Source organism: Hipposideros armiger, unplaced genomic scaffold (genome assembly GCF_001890085.2).
Source record: "Hipposideros armiger isolate ML-2016 unplaced genomic scaffold, ASM189008v1 scaffold_406, whole genome shotgun sequence".
Classification (NCBI taxonomy): domain Eukaryota; kingdom Metazoa; phylum Chordata; class Mammalia; order Chiroptera; family Hipposideridae; genus Hipposideros; species Hipposideros armiger.
The window spans coordinates 717509-740670 of record NW_017731756.1 but is presented as its reverse complement, the minus strand read 5'-3'; the positions used below and the strand labels follow the sequence as shown (position 1 = coordinate 740670).

The 23162-nt window shown below is 44.0% G+C and overlaps 1 protein-coding gene across 3 annotated transcripts in view; it reads left to right on the top strand.

The window, feature by feature from the left end:
- SH3RF3 (SH3 domain containing ring finger 3) overlaps positions 1-23162 on the top strand; it is a 382241-nt gene that overhangs the window by 324313 nt on the left and 34766 nt on the right. For all 3 annotated transcript variants that reach the window (XM_019663839.1, XM_019663838.1, XM_019663840.1), the window contains one exon: positions 1408-1742. In XM_019663839.1, the coding sequence (XP_019519384.1) occupies positions 1408-1742 (335 nt within the window). The remainder of the gene's footprint in view (positions 1-1407; positions 1743-23162) is intronic.

The window sequence follows — 23162 nt, the reverse complement described above, 5'->3', positions numbered from 1 at the left end:
ATAATTTTTTAAAACCATAAATCAGCCTTTATATATTTCACCTCCTAGAAACAAAGGACAAGGCCTGAGCCAGGAGAACCCAGGTCACTAGCTAGATGTGCAGGCTCCTCCCACACTCTGTCAGAAGGAAGGAGGCTGGATGGAGGTTCCTTGTACAGAGTTATTTCACAGGCGGGTGAGATGCCGGTCAGGTTTATGAGTGCGTGATCTATTGAAGGAATATTTGGGGCCTGAGAATATTGTTTCATTGCATGTATTGTTTTCCATGTTGCTGAAGCTATGAATGCCACAAATTCTGGTGCTAGAAAATAGCGACAGTGTGACCTGTAATCTTTCTCTGGTGTAACAAGGCCAAAACAACTGAAACTGAATTGTGGCGTGTTAAATGGGGCACTTAGTGTGAAGTGATGTCTGCTGCCATGAACTGTGTTTCCCGCTTTGGGTCAGATCAGCCCAGGCTAGGAGTCCTTGTCCCTCTGGTGTGGCTCATTCTCTCCCCCTATTTGTTTTGACAGTAATTAAGAGACAATTCTTCAAAATTATAGCACAAGCTGTAGCAGGATTAATTTTAACATGGTGCTGTGTTTAGAGGAAACTATCTTTTCAAGTGACAGATTTTTACAAATGTTCTGCCTTTCGAGTCCTAGCATCTTTAGGAAACATTTTGCCGGTAGCAAGCATTTTGGTGGATTCCTAGTTGGGAGGCTCCTGTTCTGTAAATCCAGAAACAGGCTTCGCTGTGCAGGTGGATTGCGTCGGGAGGCGGATGCTTCCCTCAAGGATGCAGCTGGGAGAAACTACAGCCGCTTTCTCCTGCGATCGCACCAGCTAAGCAGCCTGGGGCACTCAGCGCTAGCTCAGCCAAGTCAGTACCAAGTGTGAGAAACAAAGGACTGAGCCATTACAGTCCGAGGTCAAGACAGGTCCCGCTGTTGACAATGACCACCTTACCTGCTGTGGTGTCTCATAATTCAGGGGAAGCTTGGGGGCTTCCTCAAGGCTGTACTTCTTCTACAGGCCTTACTTTTATGAACATTTCAACAAGGGTGATTTAAAAAAATCTTCTGAGTGTTTTAGTTCATCACAGCATAAAAAACCAATTAGAAGACTTTACAGAAAACCAGGCCATGCGCTGGCATGCAGTGATCTGGCAACCGATGTTTCCGCTCCTCCTGAGCGAGGGCCGTTCTGCGCAGCCACAAGGCTTCGTGGAGACAGGGGTGCAGTCTCGGGAGTGCTCAGACGCAGTCTCTCTACCTGTGAAGGGTGCCCAAGTCTGGAGAGACTCGAGAGAGGCTCCCAGCACTGGGCAGATGAGTCTCAGGGAAAGAAAAAGTCCATTGTACTTGTGTGGCAGGTTGCAAACTAACCTTTCAACCCTGCTCTCTCTCTAACCCCGTGCCCCAGCTGCCCACTCCTCAGCTCAGGCTCAGGACCGACCGACCGCCACAGTGTCGCCCCTGCGCACCCAGAACTCCCCATCCCGCCTGCCCACCACCAGCCTCAGGCCTCACTCCATGGCGTCCCCGCAGCACATCCACCAGCCCCCGATGCAGACAGTCACTGGTGTCCAGTGTCCCCGGCCAGTCATCCCACTCACGTCAGCAGCATCGGCCATCACACCTCCCAACGTCAATGCAGCCAATCTCAATGGGGAAGTCGGAGGGGGGGCCATCAGTGGCCTGTCAACATCCAGCCCCACCAACACAGGATGCAGACCAGAGGAGAAGAAAAATGAAAAGGTAAGCGGCCCATCCAGGTGAGCCCTGGCCCTCACCCAGTGGGTTATTATAGCTCTTTGGCACCAGACACCAATGACGTTTTGTACAATCGAGGCTTGAATGTGGGCACAGAGTGAGTTCCTGTCCTCAGAGGCACCAGGCACATGACAGGCGTGGAGGCCAAACCAGCAAAGCAGTGGGTCCTTAAGGTGGCATTCAGGCAGGACTCAAGTCCTGGTAGGGTTAATCCGAGCCCAACTACAGTTTTCATGCAAATCAGAAAAAATGTGGCTCCTCCTCAGGAAACTTTAGCTCCATCTGTTAGAAAAATCATTGTAATAGACTCATTTTGTTAGAACAACATACTTACTGCCATGTGCCAGGGTATTATAATAACAAATATACAAATTTACTTATGTGCAGTGTGAACAGCACCCACTCCCTTTAATGTGTCATCCTTGTACAGTCCACAACCTGTTCAACCACATGGGAAAGGCCTGTTTTCTGAGGAGAAATGAGAAGAGGGTGCCAGCCTGATCGTTGGTGTGCAGAGCATTTTCAGCTATTCTTTTAACGGTGAAGGAAATTGAGCTTACTTCTCAAAAGAAATCTGAGCCCAGTGAGCTTGCCTTAGTGATCACCCAGCTAGACACCGGATTAGCCAAGATTAGAATCCAGATTTCTAAATCAATGCTGTCCAATAGAGCGATAAATCAAGCCCTATATCTAATTTAAAATCTTGAAGTAGCCACCGTTTTAAAAGTTAAAATAATTTAAAATTAAACTTAAAAGGTGAAATTCATTGTAATGGTCTAATTATTAAACTCAATATCCAAAAATATTATTTCAACATGTAATACATATATATATACATATATATTTTAAACGTGTTGATAGGATGTTTTACCTTTTTTCACATTCATTCTTTGAAAGCCAATGAAAAGGCCAGTGAGACAGCACCAGTGCTCAGGGGCCTCTACGCTGCCTGTGGCCCTATGGCCAGTGCGGGCCTAGAGCTTTAGCAAGGAACCAGTCTTTACTGGCCTTGCTGTATGAAAGGTTTACTCTCTTTCTCCAAGGGCTTTACCACATTCTGTGGTTCTTTTCATATAAAACCAGTCATTTGATTAGAGTGTGCTAGCCAGGGTTTGGGTGAGACCCTCAACACTAGATGACACAAAGTGAGGACAGCCTCTCCTCCCCATTGAGGATAACACCAAAAGCAGCGTTGACTGCTCAGTCCATCAGCACAGGATCCCCTAGAGGTACAGCCACCCACTCAGCAACCTGTGCTTGGCAGGAGTCCAGGACCCCCACAGAGATGCTCACACCAGACTCTCAGGGCCTCTGGACCAATTCTCAGGTCTCATTGCCACCTGTCTCATCTGGTCCAGAGGAATATTATTCCCATGTTAACTGGTGTGGAAGAGGTCCCAGTCACAGCCACTACTGCTGAACTGTCAGCTCGCAAAGCTCAGATCTCCTCGAGACCAACAAGGTACTGGAGTGTGAAGTGAAATGGTTGCTCATGTGTCCATGTCTGCTTGAAAATCACTTAGTTCTTGATCTGCCCTCTTCCACCTGCAGCTGTATTAGGAGATGTGACTGGGTCTTGTAGGGAGGCAGGGGTGGGGGTCAGGGGTGGGGTCTGGTCCCATCCTCTCGCTTGGACATTTTTCCTAGCAGACAAGATCCCCTAGGCCTCCAAGCTACTGAGAAAAAGCAAAGGAAAAGGAAGAGCCATGATAGCTCTGTAAACATTTCTGTTTTTTTGCCCCAAAATCCTGTCTTTCTAGTTTATAAAACAGAGAGGGCTGGCTTCAATGTGGCTCATTACTGAGTAGAGTCAGGTCTGTAGGAGTCTACGTGGAGAGTGATGTTGTTCACCATCTCTGCCCTCCTAAGTGCGTCACTAATGAAAACCAGCACTGCGTCCACCTGCATCATTCCCGGTCTGTTAGACACTTAGCAGATACTTTGCTTTCACTCAAGGCTTACTCTCTGCTAACAAGTGTCCTATATCGGCAAAGAATAGTTGAGTCCAGGGGACACCCAAAGTGTCCCTCTTGATGAAAATCATCTTGGAAGAAAGACCTGCTCCCAGATGGAAAGCAGCAGACACGTCGACTTAGCTCAGACCACTGCCCAGGTTGGGCCTGTCAGTGGAAATGCACAGGCTGACAGCAGCCTGTACCCAGCCATGCTGGGGTTGGACGCAGACCACTCATAGCACAGGGAGCAGTTTATGCTGTGCTCCCAGGAAGGAAGTGAAATGGACTTCGTGGGACTGAGTGAGCGTGTATCCGTAGGTACATCAGCAATCGTCAGCACCAAACCCCAGTAGACAAGTACATCATCTGTCCAAATGTTATGTGTAGTTTTTATTTCTCACCTTTCAAACAAAGCAAAAAAAAAAAAGCACTGGTCTAAAAAAAACACCTGTTAATGTTTTTCCCTTCTGTATTCCCGGTTGAGTTTTTCCTAATTTATAGTAAGATACACAATGTCCACAGTTGCTATTTCTAGCAGAAGTGCCGAGACGATGGTTGTTTAAATGCCGTTCCTCACAAGCAAGAGAACCTGTGTGGTGTGCCCTGAGCCAGCAGTCTGCGCCTTCCCCTGCCTTGTCATCACTACAACTGAGCAGATTTCCGAACCTTGAGAACACAGTGGTCAGCTTCAAATCTATTTCTGGGTAACCCATATAAATGTGCTCATGTCTGAGTATGGCAAAAAGGTTTTTTAAAGTAACTGGCAGTATTCTCCAGGGTGTTTCTGTTACTGACTTTTCTCCAAGGAAAACACAGTGAGCTCCCAGCCCTGATGTCCATGGAGACCCAAACCTCAGTGCCTTCATGTTTTCATAGTTCTGAGCTCTGCTGAAATTTGATCCAGGACCTTCCATGCATGTGCATGTGAGAGAAAGCCTTGACTAATGGGGCTGGCGGGGGGATGGCACCCAGACAGATTACAGTCAATGACTAGCAGTGGTGACATGCTCAGGAAGGATGGAGAAGCTCATGGCTATCTTGCAACCCTGACTATCTGACCATAAAGCCTTCCCTGGCCATCTAGCTAGAGATCACTTACTTACTCACATGTCTGTTTATTGTGATGAGCATGTGTATGAGCCAGGCAGAGTGCTGAACACTGGGGTCTATAGCAATGGAAGCTTCAGCCCTGGTCTGAGGGCCACAGAGTCTAGTACAGTGACGGGGACTGGTAAGCAGGCAACTGCAATATAGAATGTGACAGGTCTGGGGACGCGGCCAGTGGGGTGGGAAGGGTGCCTGGTCCAGGAACTGGGAGGGTTCCTGAAGGAGTTTCTGTCTGACAGGTGGGAGGACCTCCCAAGCTGAGGGAACAGCCTAAGCAGAGGCCAAAAGATGTGTCCAAGAGTGAGGAGCCCCTGAGCAGCTGGCAGGCAGCAAGGCAGCTCCTGAAGGGTTTCGTCAGCCATTGGTGCTCAGCAGTGGGAGTTGTCTGATGCTGGGCAGAGGGTGGAATCTAAGGCTGGGTCAGAGGATGCAGGCTGTGCTCCTGCCCTCCCCTGAGCTCTGAGCCCCTTGCTGCCTTTACTCTTCCTCTTCGGTTAACCATGCCCCACACTGTGGCTCTTCTACTGGGCCTGACTTCATGCAGTGCTCTCCTGCCGTTAATGTGCTCACAAGGCACTTACCCTTTCCTGTGACCTTGGCAGCAGCATCTTTCACACCATGTGTTTCAAAATGACCCATTCATGGGCCACAAATCAATTTAGTGTATCTGGACCAACATTTTTATTTAGATCGAATAGGCTACCTAGGATGAAATAGACTAGATCAGCCTGCATGGCACACAGTGACATCAGATATAGGAGGAAACAGTTGATTTTGAGTGTGCTGAGTCCTGCTATAAAACTTATTTGAAAGAAGTCTTAGCCCTGAAGAGTGCCTTGCTCAGAGCAGGCATCTAGTGATATTTATAGACTAAAGACAGTTGGAAAAACTGTTGCCAATGAGTTTTCACTGCCATGACTAATGAGAAAGTCTTTACTTTATGGATCCGAGGAAAGTTAACTTTCTGCTTAGGGGTGAGATAGTTTCAGTTTCATAGAATAATAGAATATTGGAACTAGAAAGAGCCACTAAAGATCTCATTAAACTTCTCATTTTCAGTGATGCTCCTGAGACTCAGAGAGGTTGAGAGCTTTGTCTGGGATCACACAGCATTGGCAGTGGAGCCAGCATAAGAATTCTGGTTCCCAGCTTGTATGTCACTGATATCTTGGCTTCAGTGTGCTGACTTGTGGTGGCCTCTTCAGTGCAGGTGTGTTTGGCTTGTTCAGGAGTCCCAAAGTGAGAAGTCCGGGGTAGCTGCTGGCAGGAGGCCTTGAGTTCAGCCCAGGAGAAGTGGGTGTGCCTGTAAGTGTCTGCCTTCTGGTTCTACATTGGATTCAACTGCAGCTGTAGCCCTGTGACAGTGAACCATTTGACCAAATCCACATGGATGGCATGACCTTTGTAATTAAGGCTTTGGGAAACTAGTTTGGTCTGAAAGGAATAGGAGACCTCACAGAATGACCCATGACAACAGTACGTTGGCCCTGCCCGTAGCAAGGATGTTATGGAAAATGTGTTTCCACTTGAACTTGTTCTTTATTATCTACATCTCACCCATTTAAAAGTGTGTGTGTGTATGTGTGTGTGTGTACGTGTGTATATACACTTGCATATGGTGATAGAATATATATATATAGATAGATAGATAGATAGATAGATATAGTAAATGATAAAAAGACACATATATAGGGTTATGATTATATTTTTAATGAAAACCCAGGAACGTACAATCTAAATAAATTTTGAGAATGAAGCTCTTTAGAACAACCAGGCAGCTTTTTCTAAGTGAAGAGTCATTGGTATATGAATTTATTTTCTCTCCCATTGGGGCTCACTGCAGTAAGCAAGCCTTTACTCCTGCTGTTTCGAAAATGCAGTCTGGGAAAGGGACTGCTTGTAGGCTCTGTAACCAGCATCTCAGCCGCTGCCAGCGTGCTTGATATTTGAGACAGGCAGATGCCTTTCTGCCATCTCACGCTAGCTGGTGAGCTCTGCCAGCCCAGCCAGTGGTGGGGAGGTATCCTGCTGTGTCTGTTAACAATAAATGGCAGGTAGGAATGGGTTGGGTCTGACCTCGCCAGTACTGAATTCCACAATAGGTCTGGTCCTCTTACTGATCTCTTGAGGGAGTCCTTGCCCCTGGCTTTCTTGCTAGTCAGGCCCAAATACACAGAGACCCTCAGACCAGTGCTGTGTCACACGTGTGGCCACAACAGACAAGGATGACTCGTGAAGCATTACTGGGCCCACAGACCCACGTGGCAAATCCCTGTGGGCTTTGGGAACCCTGTCTGCCCCAGGAATGAGTCACTGTGGAGTCTGGTGGTCAGCGGGTCAGCTGTGGGCCGTGGAAGCCTGCTTCCTCCCAGGGACACTCATGCTGGGCAGCTCTGCCTGCCCCTGGCACTGGCATTGGTGCCCTGGCTGGGCAGAGGAGCCCCTTTTGTGTGATGTGGGCCACTGGGAGTGCTGGAGACTTCAGACCTTCTCCTTAACTCAACTCACTGTAGTTGGGCTGCTTTCTGTGGGATGAGGAAAGCTGGCATTTGGCTGATGAGTAATTTTCATGCTGAAAATGAACCCACCCTGAAAGCACGAATCCCAGCTGTCCAAACAGCGGCATTCTGAAGTTTTACAGGCAACTTATTTTTGGAAGAGGGCATGCTGCCGCAGTGTCACTTCCCTGGTGACAAAGGCAGCAACCTCTTCCTCATGCTCATCAGAGCACAGATCCCCTAGTGGGACAGGACCATGGCCCCGCCCTATTCTGTACAGAGCTCAGAGGCAGCCTGGAGACCTTGTCATGGTGTTTGCTCCCTCCCAGAAAGTTCACCACAGGGCAGGCCACCCGTGTCCCCTCCCCAGTTCTCCCATAGAAACCCCTGGTCTTTGTCCTGGATGAGACTTGATCCAGTCCACTTCCGGATCTTGGCTTGGTGGAGGGTACAAATGTGAACATGGTCGTCCTGAGGGCAAGGTGACCTGCCCAAAGCCATGGAGCTAATAATCACAGGGGATAAAACAAGGCCTCTGGGTGCTCCTATTGGCCAGTACCTCCTATTGGGTGCCCAGGGGCTCATGCCACTGAGCATTCAGGGGACAGCTGAGGATGGCAGGATGGGGGGGTGGGGAAGAGCCAAAATTACTTCAGTGGTGAGTGAAACTTGAATTTGGAGAAAGAAGGCACAAATCGATTAATTAGCATAGAGGGTGGGTCTGGGGCATGGCTGCCTGGTGTAAATCAGGGCCCTTCTATTTACCAACTGTGCGACTTTGGGCAAGTTCCTTTGCCTCCCTAATGCCTCAGTTTCTTCCTCTGTAAGTGGGGATGATCGCATCTACCACCCTGAGGTTTGGAGAGGAGTAAATTCGTTAATCTCATAAATGCTTAACACAATATTTGGAACAAGAATATTAAAAATCATTCTTAAGAATATGATAGTTCGCTGAAGGCCAGATCCCACAGGAATTATGAGATAGATACAGATGTAAAACTTATATTCCCTAAGGCTTCTAATAAAAAATGAAAAAGGGATTTGATTTTGCGGTTTTAGAGAAAAGACACTCGACGTTGCCAAATCGAGAGCTGTAGGCTACTCAAAAATGAACCTGAATTGGTTGGTGTACTCTGTTTGTGAAATTATATTTATTCATCTCCTCAAGCACTGGAGGTTTTATCTCCTGGTTGATTTTTTTCTATGTCCACCAAGAAACAAAGCTATAAAGGGTTTTTTGAAGATGTCACTTTCGTACCTGACATTTAGCCTGAACGATGGATGGAGCCCAAGAAAACTATTTTAGTCAGAAGTTGGGTATCAACTGCAAAGCATTACACCAAAATTCATTTTTTAAATAGTAATAAACTCTAGAAATGGAAAAGAATTTGTGAGTTACCTGTAGCCATGGGGTTCTATAACTGTCCCCAGAGGGCAAAGTTTACCATAATTAAATAGGATTAGTGGGGAAATTTATACTCTACTGACACAGTGCTCCTGACACAAAGAAGTGAATATAACAGCATGGCTGGTGATGTAGAAAGTGGGCATTTGAGTGGCATTGCAGTGGCCATGAGCCACTGGACACACTGGATTCCCACATCAAGTTTGGATTCTGTTCTACCATATTCTACTGCTGTTACCGCCTTCCTCTCCGAATGACATATCCTCACATTGCTCATAAAGACATGGGATATTTTTTTCCAGTCTGCCATGCCCAGAAGATTTCAGCTAATGGAATCAGTTCAAAAGAAAAACATATATATACACCCCATAAGCCACACCAGGAGGCAATGCCTACACAGTGGACCCATCAGGCTGCCCTTCCCAAAAAGCAAACAGTGTCAGTGTGATGGGGCATCTCAAATGTTCTAGAGAACTTGTGAATGCTTTTCCATTTTGTCATGTAACTGAGGGCAATGCTGAGAAAGAACAGAGAGCGCTGGCATCATCATTTAGTTTGTTGTGGCTTCCTTTTGTTTTGTTGAGCACCCAGACAGTGGTGCAGGAGGCAAAGGGCATTCTGTCAACTCAGCGGGGTAAGACAACTTTGTGCCATCATTTTCCTCTAGGGTGAAGTCACTCTTAGGGCAGACTTAATTATCATTTGCCTGCTATTTTATGTGCTTAGTAATTCCTTCTAGGCCACGTCTTAATAAATTACAAGACACATTTTCATATAGCATGAGAATAAAGTTAATTAATCTTTTTAGGAGATTCACACTGTTTTTATCCATGATCTCAAGTAAAACTAAGAGGTCAATTTAATGAAAATGTTATTGCTTTGTGATCTCCTTAAGACTAGCAGTAATAGCTAGATTTCTGGCTTGCATCCACTGCCTTCTAACTCTTATTGTTCATCTCCTTCAACTTTCTATCATCGTAGATTAATCTTTTAGACTTCAGTTTGTTTAATATTAAAATGGGAAAAATATCTTCTGCTAATGACTAAAAATGAATTGTTGGTGTGTATCAGTCAGGGTTCTCCAGAGAAACAGAACCAATAGGAGATATAGATATAAATATTTATTTTAAGGAATGGCACATGCAGTGGTTGTGGAGGCTCGCAAGCCAAAAATCTGTGGAGCCAACAGTCAGAAAACTCCAGGTAGGAGTTAAAGCTGCTGCCTGGAGGCAGAAATTCTTCTTCCACAGGAAACCTCATATTGCTCTTAAGGACTTTAAATGACACATGAGGCCTACCCACATGATCAAGGCACATACGCTAAGTAATCGCCTTTACTTAGTCAACTGGTTGTGGAAGTGAATCACATCTAAAACATACCTTCTCAGAAATATCTAGACTCGTGTTTGACTAAACGCTGGGCACCATAGCCTAGCCACGTTGAAACATAAAATTAACCGTTACAGTCTACCCCTTGTCAACTTGGCACCCACATCCATCTCTGTAAACCACCCTTAGTCTCCAAATAAAGACAACACTGAAGTCATACTTCTGCCTAACATAATACAGCGATCCTGTGTGCCACTGAAAATGCACAAACCCTTTTCCCAGAAGAGGATGCAAAGTCCTAAGTGATGTTTACTCTTCTCCTTGATATCTTGTAACTTATATACTGTGACATAAAGTCAGTACTACTTACATTACATGATAAGGGGATAAGAGAATGAAGGAAACATATTTTATATGTATGATATATATATATATATACATATATATATATACACACACATACACACACACACATACACAAACATATTCATGACAAAATAAGGAGAAAATAGTCACGACAATTATAGTTTTAGTTTTTGTAAGTGGCTGTACCTGGTGTTCATAACTACCTTCTTTTATTAGTCCCTTCCTCTTCTATTATTTCATATTCCCTTTGCCCAAGCACCTCAGCTGGTCATGGTTCTTTACCTGGTGGGGTAACCCAAACATTCATTCCCAAAGGGTGTGGGCTGTCATTAGTCTTGCCTGAATTGTTTTGTTTTAGTTTTTAATTGACGTTCATCGCAGGGCATGGTTAAATACTAAGAGTTGCTCTAAGGGCCGACCTGTGTTCCACACAGATTCTTCCTTACCTACATTGTGGAGCAGCGGTCCGATTTCCCCTTGGTGGTCAGGATCAGTTACCACAGCCAGCACAGTAACCACTTTCTTAGCCTGTTGATTCAGAGTCAAGAGGAGTCCGAAATAGCTGGGAAGCAGTCTTAACTTTCAGTTCAATCACATCATTTTTGAGTCTCCTAGTGGAAGCATTTGTCCCTTCAGAACTAACACTTCTAGCTCAGCGGAGAGCATAAGATCATTGGGGACAGAAATCAAAATTTTGCATTTGAGTCACTAGGGGTAAGAGTATAAAGTGCTGGTCTCTGCTGCTGGTGGATTGGCCAGTCAGCCCTGGCTATAACCAAGCTGGCCATGTGAGTGGAAGGAAGTCCATGATGCTGAGCTCATTCATCACCTCCACTCTGCCACAGTAGTCCTTTGACAGGGCTGGCTGGGGGAAGAGGATGACTGGTATGCATGGAATGGGTCATTAAAATCCTCCTCTGCTGAGGTCAGCCTTTGGTGAGCATTCACATGGGACACACATTTATCTCCACGTTTCTTCCCCATCAATAAAAGCCTATCCATACAAGTATACCACTTTCCCAGACCTCCTTGTCATTAATTTTCCAATCCTATCCCTTCCAAGTCCCTGACCTTTCAGCCATCCACTGGCCACAGCTTATGAATCAGGATATAGTCACACCTCTAGCCCTGTCTCATTCCAAGGAAAAGTAACAACCAAGTTAAGGGAGGAATTCTCTTCACCACTGTCCTTCAGGGATGCTCTGTTAAGGGGCCGTAGTGCTGCAGCGGTCCACTTTGGGGCGGTGCCTGCTCATCTGTAAACGAGGTCATCATCTTCTCTTCCTCGCCCAGCTGATCATAGGGAGGTCCCTGTGAGGCCATAGGTTCAGGCTGGGAGAGAGAAGCAGTGTAGCAGGTGTTGGATCAAGGGCATTTAGGCCACTTGTGCCTCAGGGCCTGGGTGGGCCAGACCATGTATATGCCACTTCCATTTAATGCTGGAGTGCCACTGTGCACTCCCAACTTTAGAGCCTGGTGGGGTAGGTAACACCCAGTTCATGATGGGCAGCTTAGCTCACATGGTAACTTGGTGCCTATGTTTAAGCAGTCATTCTCTAGGAAGCCCAGGGGCAGGCCCAGAGCTATTTCTCAAGAGGAAAGTACTTATTTGAAGAGGGTGACAGGGCTTTGCTCCAAACTCCTAAGGGCCTGTGCTGCAGTCCTCCTATAGCGGCCTGCCAAAGGCTCCACACAACATCCCTGTCTGCTGCTGCCACTTAGGCTCATTGTACCTGCTGGATCCTGTGGCCCAAGTGGCAGAGCAGCCTGCACAGCAACCTGGATCTGAGGCAGAGCCTTCTCTTATTCCGGGCCCCACTCAAAATTACCAATTTTTGTGGTCACTCAATAAACGGGCTGGAATAGCACACCCAGATGAGGATGCTGTTGCCTGAAAAATCCCAAGAGGGATTGCGTCTCTCTTCTGGTTTCAGGTGGGGCCAGGTGCAACAACTTACCCTTCACCTTAGAAGGGATCTCTCAGCATGCCCTCCACCAGGGGACCCCTAGAAATTTCACTGAGGTAGAAGGCTCCTGAATTTTTGTTGGATTTATTTTTCACCCCCTGACACACAAAGTCTAGTATCCAATAAGCCTAGTGCTCACTAAGTCCAATCAGCATCATGTCATCAATACAATGGACCTGTGCGATCGCTTGTGAAAGGGGAAGGTGACCGAGATCCCTGCGAACTAAATTATAATATAAGATTGCGGAGTTGACCTGCCCCTGAGGTAGGAGAGTGAAGGTGTGTTTCTGGCCTTGCCAGCTGAAATCAAACTGCTTCTGGTGGTCTTTGTTAACAGGTATGGAGCAAAAAACTTTTGCTAGGTCAATATCTGCCTACCAGGTACCGGGAGGTGTGTTAATTTGCTTAAGCAATGAAACCACACCTGGCAGAGCAGCTTCAGTTGGAATCACCACCTGGTTAAGCTTGTGATGGACCACTGGCATTCTCCAAGATCCATCTGTCCTCTGCAAAGGCCAGATAGGCGAGTTGAAGGGGGATGTGGTAGGAATCCCACCCCTGCATCTTACAAGTCCTTGATGGAGGCACCAATCTCTGCCATCTCTACAGGGACACAGTATTGCTTTTGATTTATTGTCCTGGGTAGAAGCAGTTCAAGGGGTTTGGCTTTTCCTACCATAATAGCCCTCATTCCACCAGTCAGAACCAATGTGGGGATTCTGCCAGTTGCTGAGTATGTCTATTCTACTTATATATTCTGGATCTGGGGGGAAAACACAGAATGGGTTCAAGGACCCAGTGGACCCACTGTGAGATGTGCCTGAGCTAGAATTTCATGAATCACCCCACATTCGTACGCCCCCTACTCTGACTTGTAGTACACAGTAACATTTTGGATCTGGAATTAATGTCAGTTTAGAGCCAATGCCCTGAAAGGTCTGATTATTTCCTTTTCCCAATGCACAGACATCCTGGTAAAAAAACTGCAGGTCCTTTTGGGAAGGCTGGGAGTAATAGTAAGAGTATAAATTGTTGGCAATGCAGTAGGGTCCTTCCTCAAGAGGACCTGGCTTCTCCCTCATTGAAGGGTTCTGGGTTTATAAGTCTGGGAATTGATTCAGAGGCTGACTCTGTTTTTATGATTCTAGTTAGACTTCTGCTTATTAGACCTGGAAACGCTTCTGCTTATATAGATCAAGTTAGAATTTAGTGGAGTGCCCAGCTACTTGTAGGGATGCCACGAAAATCCAGCCAATGCCATAGGTCTGCGTGAATCAGACTATTCTCATTGATGATTTGACTCTGCTGTCCTTTATGGTAACCATGGCCACCTTGTGTTTGGCAATTAAATGCTACCACTTGGTCCCAGTCACTCCAGGATCTAATCAGTCCCATTATATTCAGGTTCCCTGAGTCAATGCCGCAGTTCTTACGGCGAGGTCTGGCCTACATAGAAGAGTGATCAAAGAGCTCTTCAGGGATGCTGAAGCTCTTCTCACAAATATATTTTACACAGCAATGGTGCGAAGTGTGTCCTCTGGACCATACTGGGTGGGTAAACAGGTCTTACTTACATGATAAATCCACTCTAAATTCCAGTCTCCCTAAGCTTTAGGGTACCTTCTTCTACAGTATACCAAGGCAGGTCTGGCATTTCAACCTAATTTCTCATATGTCACCTCTTGGTCTGTGTTTCAGCCAACCAACCAAATAAACTGTTAGAGCCCTTTCTAGTCCCTGAAGCCATAACATTAAATCCAGAATCTCTGTTTAGTTGGCTGAAATCAATAAATTCGGCTTGCTCTTACTTTATATGTTTTTTTTTCCGATTTATTTTGGTATAAGTTAGGCAAGTTGTGCAGTTCTGTTGCAGTATAACACAATCTCACATTGATCATACTCGTCCTCACCCTTTGGGGCCTGTGTAGAGGAGTCTATAGGTCTAGAAGCAGAGAGTGGTGGTGAGGAGCCCTGAGGAGGATCAGCAATGTCTTGCAGGGGGTGTGGGGGACAGAGAGGGGGGAGTGGGGATTAGTGGGTTCCTCAGGAAGACAGGGATGCAGGAGCTACTTCTACTGGCAAAGAAGACTTGGCAGAATTTAGGGGTTCAGTGTCCCAAGCTTCATCAGAATCTAACCATATGTCCCCATTCCAATTTTCGGAATCCCATTCCTTCTCAATCAATGCCCTCACTTTACCCATAGACCTTCTGTGGGGTTGGGCATTCGGTCTGCATGGCAAGTCAGCCACTCTCAGGATGAAACTGTGGGTTTAATTTTCAGAAACCTCAGCTTTAGGGCCACCGAAGATAAGGGTTTCTTTGAGGACATATGTAGAAACTTCCAGGACATTTATGTGTCACTTGAGCTGGGAATTTGAAATCCTGAGGTCATCATTTTTCCAGCGCAGTTAAGAGCCACCAGCTAATGTCATTACATTCATGAGTTTAACAGCAATGTTCTAAGGTATCATATACATGGTTAGCCAGAACCTTCCCTCTTAAAAGTATTTGTTGAGGACTAGCCAATGGTTGATATTTTGTATATCTCTATTGCCACAACATACCAATGAAGATCACTCTTTACCACTGAAAATAGAGTTATAGGGCCTTTAAATCTAAACAGCTTAAAGAACCAATTCCAGAAAACTCATGTTTCAGGTTATGTTCCTCTAAAAACACTGGTGATACCAGAGTCTCTCCAGAGAAATCAAACCAAAGGAATTGACTGGTGTGTTTGTGGGGGCTGACAAATCTGAAATCTGTTGGGCAAGCCAGCAGGCTGGAAACTCAGGAAAGAGTTGATGTAGTCTTGAGGCAGAATTTCCTCTCCCAAGGAAATCTCAATTGTTCCTCTTCAAGCCTTCAACCAAAAGGATGAGGCCCACCTGCATTATGAGCATAATCTCCTTGACTTAAAGTCAAATGATTGGAGATGTTAATCATATCCACAAATACTTTCATGGCAACATCTACACTAGTGTTTGACCTAACAGCTGGCCACCATAGCCTAGCCACATTGACACCTGAAATTAACCATAACAGGTTAATGTCAATAGAAAACTATTAACTGATTAGGTGAAACATTACTAATAATTTCCAAGGGCAGTATTACTTAAATAAAAGTGTGAGAGGTGTTGCCAAGGCATTACTTATTTGCCAAGATTTCACAATAAATATGCCATCATCAGCTATTTCTTATGTATAACTACACAGAGTCATCACAGGAGATTTGGGGACTAAGGTTTAAACTTGTTAATGTGAGGTTATAGGTAAAGTACAATGCATCCTGTGCTGGGGAGGGAGGCGGGGGATATAAATCACTTCAAATTTCTGATTATTGTGCAACTTAGTAACAAATCAGTACTTTGGAAGCAGTGAGGAAGAAGCCACACATTTTCCAGGGCTTACAGAAAAGGAGGGTGTCACCATTTGTTTCCATGGCATTCAGCCTCTCTAAACCTGTGACACAGCTTCAAATATTTATATTAGGACAATATTAAGATCATTAAGAAAGATACCCAGAGCATTACTTGAGAGATGCAAGGAAGTTGTCCATTTCTCACCATATATAGCTTAATATTCATCATTTGGGGCCCTTTTCTCCCTCAGAGCTCTCTAATTCCCTGAGCCAGGCTTTCAGGAGTCTCAGAGCTGGAGGTGAACATAGATAAGGCAGGAAGTGAACACACACAGTCTTCTCTCAGGAAAAGGCACTTGACCTCTGGCAAGAGGTCACTAAGAGACCCTCACACATGAGTGCCCAAGATTCCTAGAGCTTAGCCCTAGAAGGGAGTTTTATTTTTTTTTAAGATTTTTATTAAAATATAGCTAATATACAATATTATTAGTTTCAGTGTACACTATAGTTATACAGCATTTATATACCTAAAGAAGTGATCGGCATAAGTGCAGCAACCATCTGACACTGTACCACGCTATCACAATATTATCGACTAAATTTCCTATGCTGTATATTCCATCACCATGACTTACTTGTTTTATACCTGGAAATTCAAACCTCTTATTCCCCTTCACCTCCCCCGCCTTTTAATTTTTCAATTTGCAGTTGACAGTCAATATTTTATGTTAATTTCAGGTGCATAGCATAGTGCTTAGACATTTACATAATTTAAGCAGTGATACTCCTGACTAGTCTATACATAGTTATTATCATATTGTTGACTATATTCCTTATGCTTTACTTCACATCCCCATGACTATTTTGTAATGACTAATTTGTACAATAGTTACAAATCCTTTGCCTTTATTCCCCACCTCCTAATCCCCCCTCCCATCTGGCAACCATCAAAATGTCTCTGTATCTATGAGTCTGTTTGTGTTTTTTTATTTTGTTCTTTAGATTCCACATATAAGCAAAATCATGTTGCATCTGTCTTTCTCTGTCTGACATATTCCACTCAGCAAAATACCCTTCAGATCCATCCGTGCTGCTGCAGATGGCAAGAACCCATTCCCTTCTATGGCTGAGCAATATTCCATTGTGTGTGGATATATATATCACATACTCTTTATCCACTCATCCATTGGCAGACACCCAGGCTGCCTCCATTATAAACAATGCTGTAATGAACATATGGATGCATTTGTCCACTTGAAGTAACATTTTGAGTTGCTTCAGATAAATACCCACAAGTGGGAATTACTGGATCCTTCTTTGTCTATTGTTATAGCCTTGTTTTAAAGTCTATTTGGCCTGGTATAAGTATTGTTACTCCAGCGTTTTTTGTTTTCATTTCCATTTTCATGAAATATCTTTTTCCCATCCCTTTACTTTCAGTCGATGTGTGTCTTTTGATCTTAAGTGAGTCTCTTGTAAGCAGCATATGAAAGGGTCTTGTTTTCTTATTCATTCAGCCACCCTATCTTTTGATTGGAGGAGCATTTAATCATTTACATTTGAAGAAATTGTTGATAGATATGTAGTTATTGCCATTTTATTATTTATATTTTTGATCTTTTTATTTTATTATTATTATTTTTCATCTTAAAGAAGTCCCTCTGGCATTCCTTGTAATCCTGGTTTAGTGTTGATAAACTCCTTTAGCTTTTTCTTGTCTGGGAAGCACTTTATCTATCCTTCAATTCTAAATGATAGCTTTGCTGGGTAGAGTAATATTGGTTGTAGGTCCTTGCTTTTTATTACTTTGATTATTTCCTGCCAATCCCTTTTGGCCTGCAAAGTTGTTGAGAAATCAGCTGACAGTCTTATGGGAGCTCCCTTGTAAGTTACTGCCTGCGTTTCTCTTGCTGCTTTTAAAATTCTCTCTTTGTCTTTAACCTTTGGCATTTTAATTATGATGTGTCTTGGTGTGGGCCACTTTGGGTTTATCTTGTTTGGGACTCTGCACTTCCTGGGCTTGTATGTCTATTTTCTTCACCAGGTTAGGAAAGTTTTCCATCATTATTTCTTTAAATAAATTTTCAATTCCTTGCTCTCTCTCTTCTTTTGTCACCCTTATGATGCAAATATTGAACACTTGATGTTGTCCCACAGGCTTCTTAAACTATCCTCATTTTTTTGGATTGTTTTCTTTTTGCTGTTCTATTTGGGTGTTTTCTGCTGCATTATCTTCTAAATCACTGATTGGATCCTCTGCTTCATCTTATCTACTGTTTATTCTCTCTAATGTATTCTTAATTTGAGTTATTTTATTCTTCATTTCTGACTGGTTCTTTTTTATGTTTTCTATCTCCATTTTTATGTTTCTTATCTGTTTGTTGAAGTTCTCCCTGAGATCAGTGTTTTGAAACTCTGCATCTGGTAGATTGCTTGTCTCCATATTGTTTAGTTCTTTTTCTGGAGCTTTGTTCTGTTCTTTTATTTGGGACATGTTTCTTTGTTTCCCCATTTTGACTGTCTCTCTGTTTGTTTCTATGTATTAGGTAGGGCTTCTATGCCTCCTTATCTTAGTAGAGTGGACTTATGTAGTTTGTTTCCTATGAGACCCAGTGCTGCAGTCTCCCTGGCCATCAAAGCCAGGTGCTCCAGGTGTATCCATTGTGTGGGTTGTGTGTGCCCTCCTGTTGTAGTTGAGACTTAATTGCTGTTTGTACATCAATAGGAGGGATTGACCCTAGGGCTGATAGGTTGTGAGGACTGGCTGTAACTACAGTGGAGGAGCTGTGGTGCTGGGGCTGTAGCAAAATTCATTTAGCAGAGCTCTGATGGCTGCCCAGTGTGCCCTTTGGATGTGTTGTCCTTGGACATGGCTGAGTGATGCTCTGGCTCAGTCCAAAGCTGGCCACCAAGCATGTCAGCCCCCGGACCTCCCAGAAGGGAACCTGCTGATGGCCAAGTTCAGTTGCAGCCTGTTCCCTGCCCAGGGTCATCTGGCATGAGCCAACAACAACCCAGAGATGGCTGCCACCTACACTGGGCTTGGAGATGCCCTGAGAGGCCAGGCCATGAACTGAGGCTGGCTGTCGCTAGTGCCGGGCTTAGGGCTGCTCAGCCAGACATCCATATGGGACAGGCCAGAGCCAGATGCTGTTTGTTTGGGTTCTGTGAATCTTTGAGAGATTTTAGGACTGTCCGCAGCATGAGCCAAGGAAGGCCATTTATACAGAAAAGCTACTGAAAGCAGCTTTGGTGGCAGGGCTCTCCGGGAATCACCAGGGCAGGGCAAACAACTGGTGTTATCATGGAGATTTGGATATGGTGGCCTCCTGCATCTGCACTCTGGGAGGGGAGAGGGCTCAACAAAGAAACAGTGGCTTCTGCTAGCTCCTTAATTTGGGAGAAAGCTGCCCTTCCATCCCTCTCCCTGAATCTAGACAATTCAATTCCTCTCTGTATGTCTTTGGTGACTTTCAAGCTGCTGCCCCAGTGCTGGAGCTCAGAGCAAGTGAGTCTGTCAGTGAGTAAGTCTGTGCATGGGCCCTTTAAGAGGAGTGCCTGGGTCTCCAGCTGCCCTCCATCTCACTCAGCCACAATCTCCACTGGTTTTCAAAGCCATAGGTTATGGGGACTTCTCTCCCTGGCACTGGAACCCTGGGCTAGGGAGCCTGGTGTGGGGCTGGGACCCCTCACTCCTCTGGGTGGCAGGGGAGGGGGGCTGTGCCTCTGCAGCCAAGATATCCCTCCTGATTTTTAATGTTCACACACAGGTGTTGAACCAGCTCATTCCATGTCTTTGCCCCTCCTACCAGTCTCGAGGTGGCTTCTTTTGTATGTCCTTACTTGTAGAGCTTCGGTTCAGCTATACTTCAGGTGATTTTTTTTTTAAGATTTTTATTGGGGGGATGGGGACAGCGCTGGGGAATTGGGGGAAGGGGAACAGACAAGTTGCTGTACTTTTGTTCTTCAGTCTAGTTGTGGAGGACGTTGCTTCACTGTCCCAAGTTGGCACCACCATTGCGCTCTTCCCGGGAGAGGCAGATCAGTCGCTGGCTTCTGGACGGCTGCTCACGGCGGCTGCTGGCCGCTCACACTGGCTGCTGGCTACACACGGTAGCTCATGGCAGCCCACTGCAGCAGGGACTGCAGCCTACGCCGTCACTGGTGACTCAGGCAGCCCAGCTCCAGGTTGAGCTGTTGTTCAGCATCTTAGCTGTGGAGGGCAGTGTCACTGATCCTCATATGTGGGATCCGAACCAGGGCCCTCTGGCATCCCTAGCCAGCTCTTAACCAATGCGCCACTTGGCAGGCCCCTTCAGGTGATTCTTAATGATGGTTGTTTTGTAGTTTAGTTGTAATTCTGATGTGGTTTTGAGAGAAGATAAGCAGTGTTTACCTACCCTGCCATCTTGACCAGAGATCTCTAGATACCATCTGAGCTAAATGGACCCACCAGCCTCTAACCAACCCAACAGTCATGTCAGCAACATTCCTAATGAGGGATCATTCAGGTTCTGTTAAAATACCTCTAGGGACAGGGAGTCTATTTAATGAAGGAGTCTATTCTATGCTGGACTGACCTGTTGGTTAAAAAAACCATTCCCTTGTTGTCAAAATCAACATAGTATACACACATGCATACATATACACACTCAAATATACATACATGCATGCATGTACACAGTCACATCCATATAAACACACACATACATATATGCACACATACATATGGACACCTATATGAACACATGTATATACATGCACATGCATACACTCACATGCACATAATACTCACACATACACACATACATAAATACACATCCTGTGGAGTTGATCCACTTGTGCAGTTCTGCCACCTCACAATCCATTTCCTCTTCTAAAAATAGTCCTTCTGCTACTATATCATCCTCCAAAAGACTTTTTTTAATAGACTCCTTTTAGAGAAATTTTAAACTCACAGCAAAATTGAGCAGAAGATACAAAAATTTCTTGAATACTCTTGCCCCGACACATGCACAGCCTCCCCCATTATCAACATTTCCTCCCACTCCAGAGTGGTGCATTTGTTAGAACTGATGACCCTACATTGACACATCATTATGACCCAAAGTCCATAGTTTACATTAGGGTTCACTCTTGGTGTTGTGCATTCTGTCAGTGTGAACAAATGTATAATGACATGTATCCATCATTATAATATCATACAGAGTATTTTCACTGCCCTAAACAGTCTCTGTGCTCTGCCTATTCATCCCTCCTGCCCCCAGACCATGGCAACCACTCACCTTTTTCTCCATAGATTTGCCTTTTTCAGAATGTCCTATAGTTGGAGTTATATACATGTGACCTTTTCAGACTGGTTTCTTTCACTTAGTAAAATACATTTAAGGTTCTTCCATGTCTATGCATGGCTTGATAGCTCATTTCTTTTTATCACTGAATAATATTCCATTGTATGGATATACCATACTATGTTTATCCATTCACCTGCTGAAGGATTCTTAGTTGCTTCCAAGTGTTGGCAATTACAAATGAATTTTCTGTAAGCACCGTGTGCAGGTTTTGTGTGGACGTAAGTTTTCAACTCTTTTGCATAAATACTAAGGAGTGTGATTGCTGGATTGTATGGTAAGAGCATTTGTTTAATTTTTTAAGTTGTCAAAACTGTCTTCCAAAGTGGTTGTACCATTTTGCATTCTCACCAAACCATGAATAACTTTTCCTGTTACTCCACATCCTTGCCAGCATTTGGTGTAATCAGTGTTTTGAATTTTCGTCATGCTAGTAGGTGTGTAGTGGCATCTCGGTGTCATTTTAATTTGCAACTCCCTGATGACATAGGATACTGAACATTTTTTCATAGGCTTATTTGCCTTCCGTGTATATTCTTTGGTGAGGTGTTCAGAGCTTTTGCCCATTTTTAAATCAGGTTGTTGGTTTTCTTATTTTGAGATTTAAGAGTTCTTTGTATATTTTGGGTAACAGTCCTTTATCACATTTGTATTTTACAAATATTTTCTCCCAGTCTGTGGCTTGTCTTCTCATTCTCTTCACAGTGTCTTTTGCAGAGCAGAAGCTTTTAATTTTAATGAAGTCTGACATCAGCTATTTCTTTTATAAATCATGCCTTTGGTGTTGTATCTAAAAAATCATTACCAGCTCCTCTGGCAACCTTCAGTTTGTTTTCTATATCTATGAGTCTTTTTCTGTATTGTTTGCTCATTTATTTTGCTCTTTAGATTCTGTAAGTGAGATTATATTGTATTTGTCTTTCTCAGTCTGACTTATTTCACTTAGCATAATACCCTCTAGGTCCATCCATGTTATCACAAATGGTGAAAAAGGTGAAGGGATTAAGAAATACAAATTGGTTGTTACAAAATAGTCATGGGGATGTAAAGTACAGCATAGAGAATACAGTCAATAATGTTACAACAACTATATGTGGTGCCAGGTATGTACTAGACTAATCAGGGGGGATCACTGCATAAGTTATACAAATGTCTAACTATTATGCTGTGCACCTGAAACTAATATAAAATAATATTGAATGTCAACTGTAAATGAAATAAATAAATAATTTTAAAAATAAAAAGTCCTCACCAAACCAAAAGTCATCTAGATTTCTTCCTATGTTCTCTTCTAGGAGTTTTGTGGTTTGCCATTTTACACTTAAGTCTATGATCCCTTTTGAGTTAATTTTTCTGAAGAGTATAAGGCCTGTGTCTTCATTCTTTCTTTTTTCTTTCTTTTTTTGTATGTGGATGTTCAGTTGTTTCAGCATATCTATTGAAAAGACTGTATTTTTTCCATCGTATTGCCTATGCTATATCAGTCAACTATTTTATGTAGGTCTATTTTGGGGCTCTCTATTGTGTTCCTTGGACCTATTTGTCTGTTCTTTTGCCAATGCAATTCATCTTGCTTTTTGTAGCCTTAGAGTAAGTATTGAAGTCAGGTTGTGTCAGTCTTCCAACTTTGTTCTTCTCCAATATTGTGTTGGCTATTCTGGGTCTTTTTCATCTTCATATAAATATTAGAATCAGTTTATCAATATCCACAAAATAACTTGCTGGGATATTGATCAGGATTGTGTTGAATCTATGTATCAAGTTGAGAAGAATTGACATCTCAGCAATATTTAGTCTTCCTTTCCATGAACATAGACTATCCCTCCATTTATTTAATTCTTCATTGATTTCATTCATCAGAATTTTGAAGTTTTCCTCATGTAGACCTTGTACATATTTTGTTAGATTTATACCTAAGTATTTCATTTTGGGGGTGTACTCTAAATGGGATTGCATTTAATTTCAAATTTCAGTTATTCATTGCTGGTATATAGGAAAGTAATTTACATTTTATGTTAACTTTAGATCCTTCAAACTTGCTATAATGTGTATTAGTTTCAGCAGGGCT